Source organism: Physella acuta, unplaced genomic scaffold (assembly GCF_028476545.2).
Source record: "Physella acuta isolate Inbredline_101_S28 unplaced genomic scaffold, ASM2847654v3 ptg000438l, whole genome shotgun sequence".
In the NCBI taxonomy this organism is placed as follows: Eukaryota; Metazoa; Mollusca; class Gastropoda; family Physidae; genus Physella; species Physella acuta.
The window spans coordinates 477,501-497,027 of record NW_026731957.1 but is presented as its reverse complement, the minus strand read 5'-3'; the positions used below and the strand labels follow the sequence as shown (position 1 = coordinate 497,027).

At 37.4% G+C, this 19,527-nt stretch overlaps 4 protein-coding genes across 4 annotated transcripts in view; all 4 read left to right on the top strand.

The window, feature by feature from the left end:
• Positions 1-635: 635 nt before the first annotated feature.
• Positions 636-6,537, top strand: LOC131943011 (neuronal acetylcholine receptor subunit alpha-6-like). Its single transcript, XM_059303017.1, has 5 exons — positions 636-683; positions 3,854-4,015; positions 4,985-5,114; positions 5,756-5,928; positions 6,184-6,537. The coding sequence occupies exons 1-5, from the start codon at positions 636-638 to the stop codon at positions 6,535-6,537; spliced, it is 867 nt and encodes a 288-aa protein (XP_059159000.1).
• Positions 6,538-9,254: 2,717 nt separating this feature from the next.
• On the top strand, positions 9,255-12,065 carry LOC131943010 (acetylcholine receptor subunit alpha-like). The gene is made up of 2 exons (XM_059303016.1): positions 9,255-9,451; positions 11,931-12,065. Exons 1-2 carry the CDS (start codon positions 9,269-9,271, stop codon positions 12,063-12,065), a joined length of 318 nt encoding a protein of 105 aa, XP_059158999.1. The 5' UTR covers positions 9,255-9,268.
• A 258-nt stretch (positions 12,066-12,323) lies between these two features.
• LOC131943033 (neuronal acetylcholine receptor subunit beta-4) lies at positions 12,324-16,500 on the top strand. Its single transcript, XM_059303040.1, has 5 exons — positions 12,324-12,416; positions 13,543-13,704; positions 14,541-14,670; positions 15,533-15,705; positions 16,020-16,500. Exons 2-5 carry the CDS (start codon positions 13,552-13,554, stop codon positions 16,371-16,373), a joined length of 810 nt encoding a protein of 269 aa, XP_059159023.1. The 5' UTR covers positions 12,324-12,416; positions 13,543-13,551; the 3' UTR covers positions 16,374-16,500.
• A 2,717-nt stretch (positions 16,501-19,217) lies between these two features.
• Positions 19,218-19,527, top strand: part of LOC131943009 (acetylcholine receptor subunit alpha-like) — an 11,088-nt gene continuing 10,778 nt past the window's right edge. The window contains exon 1 of the mRNA XM_059303015.1: positions 19,218-19,400. Coding sequence (XP_059158998.1) covers positions 19,218-19,400 — 183 coding nt within the window. The remainder of the gene's footprint in view (positions 19,401-19,527) is intronic.

The following is a 19,527-nucleotide window of genomic DNA, read 5'->3' as shown; positions in this document are numbered from 1 at the left end:
AATGTGTCTATTTTCTGGAGCATTTTAGAAATAAAAAGATTATCCAAAATGGTAGAACTCCATCCAACACTACAACAGTACAGTATTTTTTTTTTTTTTTAGTTAACATTTTCTTTGCAGAACGTAAAGTGCTTTAATTAAACGTAAAGAGCTTTGATTATTATTTGTAACAATTCCTTCACAGAAGGTATGGGTTTGATAACTATTCACAAAAATCTAAACAAAGGGCGCAACGTTCTGAAAGGTGTTGGCCTACTGCTGTAGCTAAACACCCTCAACTAATCCCCCTTCAATAAAGACACATCCAGAGATCAAATTGAGGCTAATGAATCAAAAACGAACATATTGCTATGTACAGACCTACCCTAGCGTTCGACTATTAGATTTTTGAATAAGCTTCTAAATTTAGATTACAGATACCAGTCATTGAAAAGCAAGGGAGTAAATAACCCTCCATGTTAGTTTTGCTTTCGCTCGCCACAAAGACAGATGGTGTTGTGAACGCGGATTAGCGTACACTATCACCCAATCGTGGTCACAGCTTAAATATGTACACTCACATTTTGAAGTGTGGTTTAAGTTTATTGGTGATTTGTTTCTTCTCACACGTTGAGTGCCAGACTTACAATGAGACCATGGATATTTTTAACGACGTACTGAACAGTGCCAGGTATAACCCAAAGGTCAGACCGCTCTGGAACCAAACAAATACGATGTGCGTTGATGTGACGTTTGAGCTGGTATCTATCGTAGAGTTGGATGACGTTCAGCAGAGTTTTACCTGTAACTGCTTTGTGGGATTTGATTGGGTAGATGAGGCGAGTTACTTTTCTACTAACCTTAACCTTAACCTTAACCTTAACCTTAACCTTAACCTTAACCTTAACCTTAACCTTAACCTTAACCTTAACCTTAACCTTAACCTTAACCTTAACCTTAACCTTAACCTTAACCTTAACCTTAACCTTAACCTTAACCTTAACCTTAACCTTAACCTTAACCTTAACCTTAACCTTAACCTTAACCTTAACCTTAACCTTAACCTTAACCTTAACCTTAACCTTAACCTTAACCTTAACCTTAACCTTAACCGTAACCGTAACCGTAACCGTAACCGTAACCTTAACCTTAACCTTAACCTTAACCTTAACCTTAAGCTTGACTTTGACCTTGGCCTTGACCTTGACCTTGACCTTGACCTTGACCTTAACATTTAACCTTAACCATCTAACTGCACTTATAATTGACAGATTCGGGTCATAGTTAGTACGTGGGTCAAGACATAAAGACAATGCAACATGACATTAAATTTGACTTAATAGGTTGCATGATTAATTTCTTTTTACGAATTAATAAATATTTTAACAAAATTAGTCGGCAATCTTCTTCAACTATTCTGCACCATTATACATGCGTTATCACGTTCATTAGGTGCGCAATGGTTTTTAGTCATGCAATTTTTTTTTTAAAATGTCAAATACTGAAAAAAAAATTCATATAAAACGTTTTAATAACAAGCTTGTATGTAAAAATGCACTAAAAAGAAGAAAATAAATAGAATGTCTTAACATCTCTAATAATAGTTTCGCTGTCTGTGTATCTATCTATTTATCTATCTATCTGTCTGACAAGAACGCTCTAGAGAAAACACAAGCAAATTAAAAACATGCATAGTAATTCGAAAAACGAAATATGACGTCCTCACATTTAGCATAGAGTAGAAAAAAATCTCAAGCCGGAGAGTGCACACAGTAATATGACGTCATTGATTCTCGAGTAAACATTGAATAAAAAGGCAATTTTGTCTAATCTAAATGGTTTGCGTGAAGAGTTTCTTTCATACAATTCTTCGGGTAGGGGCGAAGCGTAAGAACGTCTGAGCCCCCCCCCCCCCCTCCCCAACTCAAAAGAAATTTCTTCATCGATACTCTATAATAAAATTACCGCCTAATTAATGTGATTATCTAAAAAGTGGTTTTCTTGCAATTTCTTTAATGCAATTCTTCGGGTAGTGGCTAAGCGCGACACCAGTGTTTCTTTCAGACTTTTTCCTCCCTGGAGGGGGGACTTTTTCTAATCTAAAAAGTGTTTAGTGTGCAGTTTTTTTTTCAAGCATCTCTTCCGGTAGGGGCGAAGCCCCGCCCAGATTCTTCCTTTAGTTTGTATGATCTACAAATGCGACCAGTGTTTCTTTCAGACTTCCCCCCCTTCGGAGAGAGGTGGGGGTACTTGAAATTTTCGGGGGCGGGGGTAGAATTTTCTGGGAGGGGGCGGACACTGGAAAAAGTATATAATTATATTTTGTTGAATGGGACGGTAGACATGTTTTGGAGTGTGTCTGTGGGGGGGGGGGGGGGGGGGGGAGGGGGGCGAAGCCACCTCCTTCCAAGTAGAGTTGCCTGAAAGAAACTCTTAATGCGACTTTTGTCATGAATGAGATTAGGTGCATGTTTTAGGGATATGCCTATGACTATATTTTGAATAAATTAAAGTACCGAGAAAATAGACAGCACTGTCAACCTAGCGCCCGTTGTATCCTTCCTCATTTTCTCGTATATAATAATACGCTACTATTTATATAACTATAAAGAAAGCGTGGGTCGATTCCAATAAGTATCCAATAGATAATATAGTGACTCTTTTCTTTATACTAAATAAATAGTAGTGTATTATTATATATTTTTAGGAATTTTATTTATTAAAACATCTTTTTTAAGAATTAAAAAAAAAAAATTTTAAATATTGTTTATATATAGTAATATTTACACCTTTTGTAATAACTAATTTAGTATCTAATAAGAGTTTCTAACATTTTCTTCAAAGACAATTTTGTCTGGAAATGGCTTTATTAAAAAACGCTCCAAATCAAAATACAAAATTTGCAACAAACCCAAGAACAAAAAAAAAACTGCATTGTGAACGAAATAAATGCTTAAAATAACGATAATATTTAGATGATAGAATGGGAGAAGGACGATTACGGAGGTCAAGAACTAATACATCCGGTCCCAGAGGACATCTGGAGACCACGTGTGGTCATCATGAACACGTTAGGGGACCGGGACCCGTTTGCTGACGACATAGCGTGAGTAGTTTTCCCTATTCTACTGAGAAACTGTAAGAAGGGACGGGACAGGTGGAATAAAAAGAAGTAGTTTATCATCTTTAAATAACTTTATAACAATAAATTCAAATTCATTAACAGATGATGATATGTATTGTATTTTCATGGTGAAATATATTTTTAAAACAATTTAAGTTAAATCTCCCCCCCCCCCTTTTTTTTGCAATTTTGTTAAAATATATCGCCGCCCGCACCCCCCCCCCCCCTCCCTCAGACCCGTGTATGTCTACAGCGATGGTTCAGTATCCTTGGTACCTGGGACACTGTTGACAACTTCCTGTAAACTTGACCTGACGGACTACCCGTTTGACCAGCAGAGCTGTACAGTCGAGGTATTTGTTTACTAAACAATACAACGTCCTTCAGCAATCAAATATTTGTTCTCAACCTTTTTATTTCGAACCAAAAATGACACATTGTTTATATTGGTATTTCGTAAAAAAAATTGCTAAAACATTCTGGCATCTGGTAATGTGTGTTTCTAGGTTAAAATCTTACCTTTCTGGATACGGTCTTTGATATTAAGTTTGAGCTTACGATATCGTTTTATTTAGCAAAGATAACACAATAAAAAAATTAACATATGCATCTTAAATAATTTAATAATACAATTAGACATTATTTGTACATAAGTATATTGAGGCAGCGAATATCTTTACTATGCTGGTAGTATAATTGAAATGCTATACCTGTAATTGTTTTAAAGTGTACGTCAAAATATTCTTACAGATTGTGGCTATGACCCTCACGACAAAAGAAATGTCGTTTACGGCCTCTGTTGACAAAGCTGGCGTCTTATTTTTTACGACCAACGGCGAGTGGGATTACCTGGGCTCAAACGTTACAGCTTCCTATATTGACACGGTGTTTTGGAACTTGTCTTCTGTTGATGTAGGTTTTAGATAATATTAGATAACTATCCTCTAATTGAAACCTTATTTTAAATATCGTCTTATTCGGTGTGAATAATACTCTTTAGAACTAGCGATCCATTCGGCTGAAGAGGTACTATGCCCAGCTGCCTTTACTTTTAGTAAAGTTAGTTAGGCACCTATCAGAGATGGACTCTTGTTACGTTCATCTGACTTGAACCCAGATTCGAACTCGAGACATTTGGGTTCGCAGTTCTATTTATATAGTTGTTGCTAAACTGAAAAATCTAGAGTTCGAACCTCGGGCAGATGAGGCTTGTTAGCTGGAGACAGCCACTTTTCTAGGGGAGACAACTCCAAAATCAAACAACTGCTGCCTTGTAGTTTGTTCTTGGTTGGACAAATGTTATGGAAGCAAATCCAAAAAGAAAAGCAGGCTGAAATCGGAGGCAATGGCCTCAATTGCTCATAACCAGTTGGCACGTGTACTTAATTTTGTTGGAGGGGATCCCTTCCAACACTAAAATTAAGAACGAAGAAGAAGAATACTGATATTGTTTTGAACGTGTTATTGAAAATTAACTTTTAAATTTGGACGAGATATTAAACTTCGCAACAGTAAAAGTGCAAAAACTCAACTTTACCCTTTCAGGTTGATAAATATGTCACGTTGATATTTTGTTTGGCCTGTTTTAGTTGCGTGTGAAGTTTCGATCTCATTATAATAAGTTTAATGTAGTCAAATCCATTCATTCCTAGATGTCAATGTAATGTCCTTTACCTTTGGTTCAGTTGTGTGGAGAGGGTCTGTGCTCTTACCGCCCAGGCTTTGTGCATGGAATTCCAATGTGTAATTATCAAATGGTCTATTAGACTATGGAGCCATATTATTATACTATACCGATTCTATTTAACGTGGTGATAGCTTTTACAACACCGTTTTCATATAAGGTTTTTCTTGTGATAGCTTTTACTTAATTTTTTTCAGATAAAGTTTTTCTTGAAGAGAAGACCCACTTTTCTCCTCATCAACATTATCCTCCCTGTCGTGTTTCTCTCTTTCCTCAATCTGCTTGTCTTCATCATTCCAGTGGAATCAGGGGACAAAATCAGCTATGGTGAGTTGTATAAATTTGTATGGTTCTAAATCTGGATTCACTCCAAACCCAGGGGTTAAGTGAGTCAGTCTCAAGGGTTCGATGATTGCGCATTTAAAACTGATGGTGTTCGGCATCTCCAAAAAGGTTAGGATCCAATAAACCAGATGCATCATATTAATACTAACTTGTTCTTGGTAATATCTCGGTATTTAAAGAAAATTTGATATTTCCTGATGTTTTATTAAACGTATATTAAAATATGTTTTAAAAAGTAGCTGTAGTACACAACGCAAATAACGATAGTATATTACTTACCGCTACCTTAAAATGTTCTGCAAAACATTCACATTTTAACAACAGCAATAATGTTGTAATACCAAGTTTAGTCACAGACTCATAATATATGTATCAAAAAGATCTGTTGTGTCAACGGGATCCGAACCCCAAGTTAATTGTGCTTTATTTGTGATACATCCTGATTAGAAAAGCAAGTAAGTTATCACCTTTGTTTGATCAAAAGATTAATTGATACAACATAAGAAAGTTATTCGATAATTAAAACATACAACAAATAAATATCAAGATCACACACTAAGGTATTTGAGTTTTATGTTTGATATAGATTGATATGAAAAAGTCTGATTCTGTTTGACTTGCAGGTATCACAGTGCTTCTGGCACTGTCTGTCTACATGAGCATCGTAAGCTCTCTACTGCCCAGCTCCTCACTGACCACACCAAAGCTGACCCTCTACCTCTTTATCCTCCTCATTATCTCCATGCTCACTGTTATCGACAGCATCGTCATTGTCGTACTAGACAATTTAGAGGAGGTATATAGAGTATTTATCAAACTGTTTTTATGATACAACGTGCAGTAATATTTCATCATTTAGATCGTTATACTGTTCATGGCATGAAAATAGTAAAACAGTTAATACCTATTAAATTGCCTCCAAAATGCAGTAATTAATGTTTTAATTTTAAATATTGTTTACACAATTTTTTTTTAAATATTAGGCGTAAAAATATAAATTACGAATTAAACATCAAACATTTTTTTCATGACTCTGGATTCATTATTTCAGAAAGAGCTCGTCCGTCTTAAGGCGCAAGATGAATTTAGATCAGCTTTTAACGAAGTCAAAATCTTACAAAGGGACATTACTCCAGGTTCAAAGATGACAATGGAAAAAATCAATGTCCTACCAAAAGGGAAGCAATCTCTGGCAAACGTCGCGGAAGTGATGTCATTCAATGATGACGTACCGTCGTCTCATTCCCCCACGGAGAAATCAGCCGATGAAGAAAAATATCATGCGACACCACGCAGAAACAAGTACAAGATGATAGGCAAACACATAGACGCCATCTCGTTCGTTGTGTTTTTTGTTATCTGGATCTCAGTGACTCTGGGCTTCTTGTTTGACATCGCTTTCTAGAGTCACAAAAATATCAACTTTTTGATCTATCTGACTCTTGGCAACCTTTGTTAGTGTTTTAAATTAAGATACCACAATTTTAAATGCAACACTACCATTATTAATTTTGCTTTTTATATCAAGGTATTATGCGTTTTGTTGCGTATTATTTTGTGTGGAAACAAACTGCTAATTTATTCACTTATTTTCGGATAAGATTTTATTATGAAAATATATATTACAATTATGGTATTAGTAATCTTGCTTTATTTTTTAGTATACTTTGATGATATTGGCTTGTATCGACAATAGTGGGATAGTGGAAACTGGGTACGAGTGTCGAGAAAAGAAACATTGGGCTAAATCTTTTTCTCTTTCATGCTTATCTCAGGGTAGGGGGAAGGGGAGCAAATTCGTCTACCCCCCTTCCCCTCCCCGCGACTTTATAAAAAATATATATAAATTTGATTTAAAACCCCACCCTTTCTTCCCTGAAAGTTTCAACTGCGCCCCCCCCCCCTATAAATAGGAAAAATATAACTCGAGTTCCCTCCTCAGAGACAAAATGTTTTGAAAGTAACCCAGGGTTGGATAGAGATTTGCAAGTCTGAGGAATGTAGGCGGGAGAAGACATAATTTTTGATAACCTTTCAACAGCCTTAAACACACACAAAAATGGGTTCGTTTTAAATGTGTATCACTACCACAACTATTCACATAATCATAGTTGTCAAGTAAGATTCGTGTACCGTTTTATGTGTATGTTACTATACGTGGTATTTCATTTAGAAACGTTACATTCTACACCAACACACATAGTTTTTAGACGCGATTCTCGGTACTTTATTTCACACCAGTTATGTTTTTAGGTTTTTGATAGATAGTTGAAAATACAAGTGGACTAAGTACAGCTTCAACTTATTAGAATTTAGTTGACATTGCTGGTTGCTGTCTAGACAGTAAAAAACGGTAGCACGAACCCACCCGCGTCTAAAAATAAATATGTATTCACGGGAATAAACTTTAGCCGTAAAATTTAAAAAAAATTGTATAATTACAAATGGCTGCACTCTTTTGACCTCGTTCTGCTCTAGTTATGCCATGGCATAACATAATTTTACTACTGCAACATGCTTGTTGGTTTTGGGAACTAGAATATCACATTTTTTAGCTTTGCACAAAGTCTCAAATTCGACATAGCACCTGTGTTTTAATGGACTGAAATAAAGCAATAAGAAGGATTAAAATGTAAAGAAAAACAATTAATTTAAATATATTTTCTATGATTCCCTTGTATTAAGAAAACACTGTACACGATTGACATGACATTAGAAGTGCTTACGACAAATATTAAGGATCTTCTAGCCAGACACCATCTGAAATAAGGAGTTAAAAAGTGGAACACTCATTCAAGCATCAGCAATAGTAGTAATTAGACATAGAAAATGGAGATGGTAGGACCATATTTATAAAATGAGAGCAAAACTCTTAAATTGGACGGTTCACAGATTGACACCAGATGACAGGAGAAAACGAGGGCGGCCAAAAAAACAAAACATAAAGAAGATCAATGGACAATCAGTTGGAAGCAAGAGGTTATAGCGCTCATTTGTTGGTGCCTCGTGTGCCAATGGGAATGGAGAGGTGATAAAGATAAAAGATTTAAGAAAAAAAAATGGTTTAAATCTTGCTAATCACAACTTTGGTGTGACAAAAATAATTATTTCAGTGTCGACTCGTGTACTCAACAGCCAACAAAAGATGCACAAAAATAAAATATAGCAGGGGATTTATTGTTACATGTTAAAATAAGAGTTGAATAAAATATGATACTGGCTGCTTCATTACGTGATAAAGATGACGGATTTTTTTTTAAAATTGGTTTAAAACCATCCCAACTCGGCTAGCCAATTTAAATGTTTTGTTTTCTGCATTGTAAATTTAGTAGAACTTGGAAAATTTTAATACTTTGATATGATTTGTATTTTACTTGAAAACAATAAACCATTAAGGACACAATAAAGTTCTAGTATATCACCAGTGTGCGTGACATCATTAATTAACAAGATCAAATTAACGACAGCTTTAGAACAACACAAGAGCTCAATTTACAGCTTAAAAACACCATGGTAAATGTGTCTATTTTCTGGAGCGTTTAAGAAATAAAAAGACAATCCAAAATGGTAGACCTCAACCAAAAACTGTAAAGTAAGCTATTGTTTTAAAAAATGGCTTAACATTAAAATTTTCTATACAGAACGTGTTTTGATTATTATTAGTAACATTTTCTTCACAGAAGGTATATGTTTTAAGTAATACTTACAGAATTCTCTGAAAATAAAGGGCACAACCTTCTGAAAGGTGTTGGCCTACTGATGGAGCTTAACCCTTCATTTAGCTCCCCTTTCAAATAGACACATCTAGAGCTCCCATCGAGTATGAATTGATTAAAACGAACCTATTGCTTTGTACAGAGCAACACTATCGACAGACTATTAGAATTTTGAATAAGCTTCTAAATTTAGATTAGGGATTCAAGCAGCTGAAAAGCAAGGGAGTTAAATAAAACTCCATGTTGGTTTCGCTTTCGCTCGTCCCCAAGATAGATAGTGTTGAGAACGCGGATTAGCGTATATAATCACCATATCGTGATCATAGTATAAATATGTACACTCACATTTTGAAGTGTGGTGCAAGTTTATTGGTGGTTTGTTTCTTTTCACACGTTGAGTGCCAGACTTACAATGAGACCATGGATATTTTTAACGACGTGCTGAACAGTGCAAGGTATAACCCAAAGGTCAGCCCGCGGTGGAACCAAACAGCCACGCTGTACGTGAATGTGACGTTTGAGCTGGTGTCTATCGTTGAGTTGGATGATGTCCAGCAGAGTTTTACCTGTAACGGCTTTCTGGGATTTGAGTGGATAGATGAGGTGAGTTACCTATCAACTATCCCTATCCCTATCCCTATCCCTATCCCTATCCCTATCCCTATCCCTATCCCTATCCCTATCCCTATCCCTATCCCTATCCCTATCCCTATCCCTATCCTTATCCCTATCCCTATCCCTATCCCTATCCCTATCCCTATCCCTATCCCTATCCCTAGCCCTAGCCCTAGCCCTAGCCCTAGCCCTAGCCCTAGCCCAAGCCCTAGCCCTAGCCCTAGCCCTAGCCCTAGCCCTAGCCCTAGCCCTAGCCCTAGCCCTAGCCCTAGCCCTAGCCCTAGCCCTAGCCCTAGCCCTAGCCCTGGCCCTAGCCCTAGCCCTAGCCCTAGCCCTAGGCCTAGCCCTAGCCCAAGCCCTAGCCCTAGCCCTAGCCCTAGCCCTAGCCCTAGCCCTAGCCCTAGCCCTAGCCCTAGCCCTAGCCCTATCCCTATCCCTATCCTTATCCCTATCCCTATCCCTATCCCTATCCCTAGCCCTAGCCCTAGCCCTAGCCCTAGCCCTAGCCCTAGCCCAAGCCCTAGCCCTAGCCCTAGCCCTAGCCCTAGCCCTAGCCCTAGCCCTAGCCCTAGCCCTAGCCCTAGCCCTAGCCCTAGCCCTAGCCCTAGCCCTAGCCCTAGCCCTAGCCCTAGCCCTAGCCCTGGCCCTAGCCCTAGCCCTAGCCCTAGCCCTAGGCCTAGCCCTAGCCCAAGCCCTAGCCCTAGCCCTAGCCCTAGCCCTAGCCCTAGCCCTAGCCCTATCCCTATCCCTATCCCTATCCCTATCCCTATCCTTATCCCTATCCCTATCCCTATCCCTATCCCTATCCCTAGCCCTAGCCCTAGCCCTAGCCCTAGCCCTAGCCCTAGCCCTAGCCCTAGCCCTAGCCCTAGCCCTAGCCCTAGCCCTAGCCCTAGCCCTAGCCCTAGCCCTAGCCCTAGCCCTAGCCCTAGCCCTAGCCCTAGCCCTAGCCCTAGCCCTAGCCCTAGCCCTAGCCCTAGCCCTAGCCCTAGCCCTAGCCCTAGCCCTAGCCCTAGCCCTAGCCCTAGCCCTAGCCCTAGCCCTAGCCCTAGCCCTAGCCCTAGCCCTAGCCCTAGCCCTAGCCCTAGCCCTAGCCCTAGCCCTAGCCCTAGCCCTATCCCTAGCCCTAGCCCTAGCCCTAGCCCTAGCCCTAGCCCTAGCCCTAGCCCTAGCCCTAGCCCTAGCCTTAGCCCTAGCCCTAGCCCTAGCCCTAGCCCTAGCCCTAGCCCTAGCCCTAGCCCTAGCCCTAGCCCTAGCCCTAGCCCTAGCCCTAGCCCTAGCCCTAGGCCTAGCCCTAGCCCTAGGCCTAGCCCTAGCCCTAGCCCTAGCCCTAGCCCTAGCCCTAGCCCTAGCCCTAGCCCTAGCCCTAGCCCTAGCCCTAGCCCTAGCCCTAGCCCTAGCCCTAGCCCTAGCCTTAGCCCTAGCCCTAGCCCTAGCCCTAGCCCTAGCCCTAGCCCTAGCCCTAGCCCTAGCCCTAGCCCTAGCCCTAGCCCTAGCCCTAGCCCTAGCCCTAGCCCTAGCCCTAGCCCTAGCCCTAGGCCTAGCCCTAGCCCTAGCCCTAGCCCTAGCCCTAGCCCTAGCCCTAGCCCTAGCCCTAGCCCTAGCCCTAGCCCTAGCCCTAGCCCTAGCCCTAGCCCTAGCCCTAGCCCTAGCCCTAGCCCTAGCCCTAGCCCTAGCCCTAGCTCAGACTTAGCCCTAGCCCTAGCCCTACTTATGTCCATGTTAATGCCCATACCTACATTCCGAAAGATCAATGAAACGTATGTTTTAATATTTAAATATTAAAGTATAATAAATAAAATAAATGTTTATTAAAATTATTTCTTTATTATTAAATATGTGTTAAAAAAAGTTAATTTCATAAAAGAGTATTAATAATAAAATCCGTATAAAACAACTATACTAATAAGTTCTTAAATGCACGGAAAATAATTAATTAATTAAAGAAAACTTGTTATTTTAAAATACAAACACTGGATAGTAAAAAAAAAATATTAGATCTTACGAGCGACCATTACTTGTATAAAAAAAAACAAGTTTCATTTACTTTATTATTTATTTTGAATTCAGTGCCAAAAAAACAATCTATTATTTTTTTTTTTTTTTTATCATTTTTATTAATACCTCATACGAAGAAATATGTTTGCTGTAACAAAAAAACAATAAAAAGCTTGCATTCTCTAGAAGACATTATTTACCCCTTCTTTGCGCTTTGAAAAATAACTAGTGACAAACAATTCACAGTTTTAATATTGCTTATATATAGTTATATGTACACGTTTTGCAATAACTAATTTAGTATCTAATAAGAGGTTCTTACATTGTAATCAAAGACGAATGTGTCTGGAAATCGCAGTGTTAAAATTGGTCTAATTTGAGTTACACAATTCGCAACAAACACAAGAACAAACAAAAATAAACATACATCGTGAACAAAATAAAATCTTGAAATAACGATAATATTTAGATGATAGAATGGGAGAAGGACGATTACGGAGGTCAGGACCTAATACATCCGGTCCCAGAGGACATCTGGATACCACGTGTGGTCATCATGAACACGTTAGGGGACCGGGACCCGTTTGGAGACGACGTAGCGTGAGTATTTCTCTCTTCCACTGAGAAACTGTAGGAAGGAACGGGGCAGGTAGAATAAAAAGAAGTAGTTTAGTATCTTTAAATAATTTTATAACAATAAATTCAAATTCATCAACAGACGATGATATATATTATATTTTTATGGTGAAATATATTTTAAAAATCAATTTAAGTTAAATACCCCCCCCCCTTGCGTTTGCGTTAAAATATCTACCCCCCCCCCCCCCCCCCCCACAGACCCGTGTATGTCTACAGCGATGGTTCAGTATCCTGGGTACCTGGATCACTGTTGACAACTTCCTGTAAACTGGACCTGACAGACTACCCGTTTGACCATCAGATCTGCACAGTGCAGGTAATTGTTTACTGAACAATACAACGTCGTTCAGCATTCAATTAATTTTTCTCCAAGTTTTTTTAACCTAAAATGATACATTGTTTATATAGGTATTTCATAAAACAAATGCTAATAAATTTAGGCAACTAGTGATGTTAGTTTCTAGGTCGAAATCTTAATTTTGTGGAGGTGTTTGCTATTAATAATGAGTTTACGATATCGTTTCATTGAGCAAAGAGAAAAAAGAAAAATATGCATCTTAAATGATTTAATAATACAAATAGACATTATTTTACATCTGTCGTTTCTGTGAAAGGAAAATAGTTCTCAGGGCATATGATTTCATACAATATATCACGGACAAAATGCCTCAGGACAAAATATATCAAGACAAATTATACCGTGGACAAATGATCTCAGATAAAATATCTCACACAAAATATCTCAAACGAAAATATTTAATATATTTAAGACGATTTTAGTCGATGTTAACACTTTTTTTAATTTGTCAGGTGAATTTAATTTGTTTTTTATACACATGATTGTTATGTGTCATTATTAAGTTACATTAGAATATAATACAATTGTCTAGATAGTCCTGATATCTTTTGTCCTAAGATTGTTTGTCCTTGGTATATGTTGTCTGGGATATTTTGTATGAGATCACTTGTCATGGAACCTTTATGCAGGTAATATAATTAAAATGATATATCTGTAATTGTTTTAAAGAGCATCTATATATATAATTCTCTTCTGGGAGCCGTTAAAAAACAAGCTGCAAGCGCGCCTTACAGTCCCCTCTCTTCCTCTCTATCGCTACCACCCCCACCCCCCACCCCCTCACATGGTCTGGTGAGTTGTGGTTCACGCTGTTTACATTTTACAATCATAGATACGGGTTTGGTGACGGCTGTTAGGGGCAGATAATTTAGTTTGAAACGATTTTAAACTTAGAGGAGGTAACTAAGAGGAGGCTGCTTTCATGTGGGGGGGGGGGTTTAGTGTTTTTAAGCAAATATTTTCAGTGGAAGCATTGGTACTGTCGAATTCACAAACTATGAATTGCTGAAAAGTAGAAAATAAAGCAACTAAATAGCGGCGTATGATACGCCGCGGGTCGGCTCGTATCAAAATATTCTTACAGATTGTGGCTATGACCCTCACGACAAAGGAAATGACGTTTACGGCCTCTGTTGACAAAGCTGGGTTGTTATTTTTTACGAGCAACGGCGAGTGGGATTACCTGGGCTCAAACGTTACAGCTTCCCAAATAGAAACAGGATTTTGGAACTTTTCCTCCGTTAATGTAAGTGTAAGACACTGTTACGTACTTATCCTCTTATAAACACTACACTATTTGAAACTTAAAAAGCATCCTCTACATCAGTTTAAAAATCCTATTTAGACCCCGCGATCCAAGTGGAGTTGATGCCACACTTTCACTTTGTATAATATAATGCTTAAAGTTTAAAATGAACTTTTAAATTTGTGTACTTCTTTTGGTGCCTTCTTAGTGTCGGCGCCATAGCCCGCCCTCCCTTAGCTACGCAACTGAATTGGGCAGATAAAGTAGAGTTAATATGTTTTTTGACCTCGGCATATGAAGAGGTGATGTGGTAAGCACTATGCCAAGCCGCTTTTACTTTTAGCAAAATTAGTTAGGTAACTATCAGAGCTGGATCGACTTATGAAAGTTCCACTGACTTGAACCGGATTCGAACTCGAGACTTTCGGGTTAGCGGTATAGATCTCTAACGCTAGGCCAAGCCGTCCCATCTATATCAATGTAATCACTGACATTGTTTTTAAAAATTGACTTTTAACGTTGGACAAGAAATTAAACTGTGCTACAGTCTATGTGCAAGAACTCAACAGGTTTCAGGTTTATAAATATGTCACATTCGTATTTTTGTTTGCGTTTTTTATCCCATTTTAATAAGTATAATGTACTGTTTCTTAGCTATACAAATCTTTTGGGTTTATCAGCTGTGTGGAGAGAGAGGTTCTGCAACATGTTTGCAGTCATTGTGCATGGATTTCCAATGCGTAATCATCCAGTGATCTATTAGACTATGGAGCCATATTATTATACTAGACCAATTGTATTTACCGTGGTGATATCTTTTACAATATATTTTTCAGATACAATTTTTCGTAAAGAGGAGACCCACCTTTCTCCTCATCAACATCATCCTCCCTGTCGTGTTTCTCTCTTTCCTCAATCTGCTCGTCTTCGTCATCCCAGTGGAGTCTGGGGACAAAATCAGCTATGGTGAGTTGTCTAAATTTGTGTGGTTCTAAATCTGGATTCACTCCAAACCCAGGGTTAAGGTGATTCAACCTCCCGGGTTTGGCGGAAGTCAAGAAACACACTAGACTCATATTATTCACAATTGAATTTTGTCAGATGGAACTAATTAGAAGGGTTCGATGATTGCGCATTTGAAACTGATGGGGTTTGGTACCTCTAAAAAGGTTAGAAACCAATCAACCAGATGCATCATATTAATACTAACTTGTCCATGTTTATATCGCGGTGTTTAAAGAAATTTGATATTTCCTGATGATTTGTTAATTTTAAAATAAATTTAACAAAAAAGAGCACGAAGCAAGATATAATTTTAAAAAATATCAATTTTGCCAAACGGGATCCGAACCCACAACTACGCACAACACTGAGTTGTCTCAGCTACCGTGCTTGAGGGCAAACGTTACCTATAGCAATACGTACGACTCAGCTTGCTTGGTAAATGTTTTTTTTTTCAGCAACACAGTTTCGTGATTAAAAGCAAAATACAAAGTCAAGATAAACATTTTACTAAATCCTACACTGCAAGTATGCCACATTACACCAGCTAATTGGTCTATCTTTGTTATATATCTTAAATGAAAAACGAGCATTTTATTACGATTCTTTTTATCAAAATCATTGTTAAGTTACATAAAATAAAAAAATAGTGGCTGAATCAACACACACAACAAATAAATATCAAGATCACACACTAACGTATGTGTGGTTCATGTTTGATATTAATGTATATGAAAACGACTGATATAAGTCCTTTGAAATTCGCTTATGTTTGATTTAAATTGATATAAAAACGGGTGATTCAAGGCCTCTGTATGACTTGCAGGTATCACAGTACTTCTTGCACTGTCTGTCTACATGAGCATCGTCAGCTCCTTACTGCCCAGCTCCTCACTGACCACACCAAAGCTGACCCTCTACCTCTTCATCCTCCTCATCATCTCCATGCTCACCGTTATCGACAGCATCGTCATTGTTGTTCTCGACAATTTAGAGGAGGTATATAGATTTTTAATCAAACTATTTTTATTTTTTGTTACAAGGTGATGTAATGTTCCATCATTTATATCGTTATAGTGTTCATCATATATACATAGTCTAGTAAAAATAAATGCATTTACGAATTTGTATTTTGATTTTAAATATTTTTTATAAATAAGGTTATTTTTTGCTAACTAAGTTTGGCTAACAAAATATGAAAAAAGGATTTTAATATTAAACAAAAAATACTTTATATTTAAGGTTTAAAATTCTTGATATGATTAATCAAAAACAATATATTTCATCAATGTTTTATCAAACCATTATTGCAGAAACAGGTCGTTCATCTCAAGGCTCAAGAAAATTTTCAATCAGCTGTCAGCAAAGTCAAAATCTTACAAAGGGCCGTTACTCAAGTTTCAAATATGACAATGGATAAAATCCATGTCCTATCACAAGGACAGCAATCTCTTGAAAATGTCTCGGAAATGATGTCATTCACCGATGATGTACCGTCGTCTCATTCCCTCACGGAGAAATCAGCCGATGAAGAAAAATATCGTGAGACACCTCGCAGAAACAAGTACAAGATGATAGGCAAACACATAGACGCCATCTCGTTCGTTGTGTTTTTTGTCATCTGGATCTCTGTGACTCTGGGCTTCTTGTTTGACATCGCAGTCTAGAGTCACAAAAATATCAACTTTTGTATCTATGTGACTCTTTGCTTCCTTCGTTTGTGTTTTAAATTAAGATACCACAATTTTAAATTCAAAACTGCCATTATTAATTTTGCTTATAATATCAAGAGAGTAAGCGTTTTCTTTGCTTATTATATTGTGTGAAAACGAACTGCTAATTTATTAACTTTTTGCATAAGATTTTTAATGAGAATATAAATTATTATTTTAGTAGTATTCTTGCTTTATTTTATCTGTACAAATTTAAGTTTGATGTGTATGCTGCTAGACGTGGTATTTCATTTGAAAACTTTACATTCTACACCAACGCACATAGTTTTTGACGCGATTTTTGATACGTTATTTCACCCCCGTTATAAACTTGGGTATTTGATAGTTGAAAACATAAAGTGGACTAAGTAAATCTTCAAAGTATTAGAAATTAATCGACATTGGTGATTGTTGTCTAAAAAGTAATAAAGAGAAGTACGAACCAACTCCTAAAATTAAATATGTGAACAAGCGAATAAATGTTAGCCGTAAAAAAAACAAGCAGATTTATATATGACTACACTCGTTTGGCCTCGTTCAGCTCGAGTTATGCCATGATATAAAATATATTTGTTCCTGCAACATGCTAGCTGGATTAGGGAAGTAGGGTATCAAAGCTTGGTGCGATGTACATAGTCTAAATGTGTCTCTCAATTGTGTTTAGAAGGATGAAAATTTAGCGAAACTAAGGATTAAAATGGACTGAAATTGATATAAGAAAAATCGATTAATTTAAACGTATTTTCTATGTTTTATTTGTATTGAGAAAACCATGAATGCGATCGACAAGAAATGTATAGCTATTCAGAATAAGTGCTTACGACACATATTTAGGTTCTTCAGGCCAAATATCTCAAATGAGGAGTTAAAACAGAAACACTCTTTTAAGCATATACAGTAGTAGCTATTAGACATAGGAGAAGGAGAAGGTGGCACCACATGCTAAAATGAGACCAGAAACATCGGCTAGAATTGATATCAAATGGGCAACACAGGGTAAGAGAAAACGAGGGCGGCCAAAAAAACAACAACAAAAAAGTCAATTGAGAAAAAGTGTAAGGCAAAAGGCCTAACATTCAAACAGGCTGAGGTTATAGCGCTAACTTGTTAATGCCCAATGTGCATCAAGAGTTGATAAAAATAAAAGATGTTTAGAAAAAATGGGTTTAAATCTTGGTAATCACAACTTTGGTGTGACAAAAATAGTATTTCATTGTCGACGAGTGTACTCAACACCCATCAAAAGACGCACACAAATAAAATATAGTTGTTGATTTATTGTTAAATGTTAAAATAAGTGTTGAATAAAATATGATACTGCTTCGGTAAGTGTCTGGATCAATGTCCATGTACAGAGGATTTTAAAGAAGATCTACAAACGTGACATATAGTTCCTGTGTGTCACGAAGATCAACAATGCCAAAGATGACACGTACCATTATTTAAACGACATTAAAAATTCAAGGGCAATATCAAACGTACTAAATATTATCTGAAACGTTTTTAAGTAATGAAACTCGGCTAGCTATTTTAAATGTTTTGTTTTCTTCATTTTAGTAAAAAGTATCTAATATTAAAACTTAAAAACGATTTGTATTTTACAATTGAAAACAATAAACACAGTCGGGGAGGGCGCACACTGAAGTTCGAGTGTATCACAAATGTGGTTGATATTTTTAATTTGCTTGCTTAAAGTAACGACAGCGTCGTATCCGATATCTGCAACCGTAGAATGCGTGATACAAAAGTATAGCTCTCTTATATAACACAAACATACACTATAGTAGATGTGTCTATTTTTTGGTGCATTTAAGAATTTAAAAACTACCCATAATGATAGACCTCCACCTAAAACTGCATAAGTTTTATTTTTTAAATGGATTACATTTTTCGATGCATAAGATGTTTTGATTAATTTTTATAAAATTGTATTCAAAAAAGGAAAGTGTTTTAAATATTTTTCAAACATAATCTCTAAAAAATCATAAAAAATGTTTTAATAGCAAGCCTTTATGTAATAATGCACTAAAAAGTAGAAAATAAATTATACACTACTATTTAAAGAACTATAAAGAAAAGCGTGGGTCATTTTAGTATCTATTGGATACCTTTACCATTATTTAGGAACGTAATGACGCGTGTATAATAGTGCGGAATAATTGGATGAGAAAGCCTACTAATTTGAACAAAATTTTAATTAATTCATAAAAAATTATTTAGTAATCTAATTAAGTCAAATTTAATGTCAGATTGCATTGTCTTCATATCTTGACCCACGTGCCAACGTTGATCGAATCTGTCATTTTGAAGTGTCCGAAATTTCACTTGGGCGTTTCCATCTGGACAAACAGACAGACAGAGGAAGCAAGTTAAATAAAAGCATGTAAAAAGGCGCAATGCTCTGAAACAGTGTTGGTCTGCTAATCGAGCTGAACCCCTTAATACTTGCCTGCAGTGTATCTGCATCCACAGCTCCCATTTAGACTTCATTGATTCAAAACAAACCTATTGCCGTGTACAGACCTATCCTAGCGCTCGACTATTACAATTCTGAATACCTTTTTAAATTTAAATTAGAGATTCAAGCAATTGAAAAGCAAGAGAGCTAAATAAGACTCTATGTTGGTTTCGCTTTCGCTCGCCCCAAAGACAGATGGTGTTGTGAACGCAGATTAGCGTACATAATCACCCAATCGTGGTCACAGCATAAACATGTACAGTCACATTTTAAAGTGTGGTTTTAGTTTATTAATGGTTTGTTTTTACTCAAACGTTGAGTGCCAGACTTACAATGAGACCATGGATATTTTTAACGACGTGCTGAACAGTGCCAGGTATAACCCAAAGGTCAGCCCGCGGTGGAACCAAACAAATACGATGTGCGTTGATGTGACATTTGAGCTGGTGTCTATCGTTGAGTTGGATGATGTCCAGCAGAGTTTTACATGTAATGGCTTTCTGGGATTTGATTGGGTAGATGAGGTGAGTTACCTTCCACCTAGCTTTGATTTCAGTTTATACTATCAATACAAAACATGCCTTCCTACCCTTACCCTTACTTTTGCCCTTAACCTTAACTTACTTTTGCCCTTAACCTTACCCTTACTTT

What these genes read in the sequence shown, in the direction of transcription:
- LOC131943011 (XM_059303017.1), top strand. Translation starts at nt 636, where the DNA reads ATGGATATTTTTAACGACGTACTGAACAGTGCCAGGTATAACCCAAAG. An exon ending in GTGCCAGGTATAACCCAAAG is followed by an intron (nt 684 to 3,853) that starts GTCAGACCGCTC and finishes ATATTCTTACAG; the next exon opens with ATTGTGGCTATGACCCTCAC. An exon ending in AGGGGACAAAATCAGCTATG is followed by an intron (nt 5,115 to 5,755) that starts GTGAGTTGTATA and finishes TTTGACTTGCAG; the next exon opens with GTATCACAGTGCTTCTGGCA.
- LOC131943010 (XM_059303016.1), top strand. Translation starts at nt 9,269, where the DNA reads ATGGATATTTTTAACGACGTGCTGAACAGTGCAAGGTATAACCCAAAG. An exon ending in GATTTGAGTGGATAGATGAG is followed by an intron (nt 9,452 to 11,930) that starts GTGAGTTACCTA and finishes GATAATATTTAG; the next exon opens with ATGATAGAATGGGAGAAGGA.
- LOC131943033 (XM_059303040.1), top strand. Translation starts at nt 13,552, where the DNA reads ATGACCCTCACGACAAAGGAAATGACGTTTACGGCCTCTGTTGACAAA. An exon ending in GGAACTTTTCCTCCGTTAAT is followed by an intron (nt 13,705 to 14,540) that starts GTAAGTGTAAGA and finishes TATATTTTTCAG; the next exon opens with ATACAATTTTTCGTAAAGAG. An exon ending in TGGGGACAAAATCAGCTATG is followed by an intron (nt 14,671 to 15,532) that starts GTGAGTTGTCTA and finishes TATGACTTGCAG; the next exon opens with GTATCACAGTACTTCTTGCA.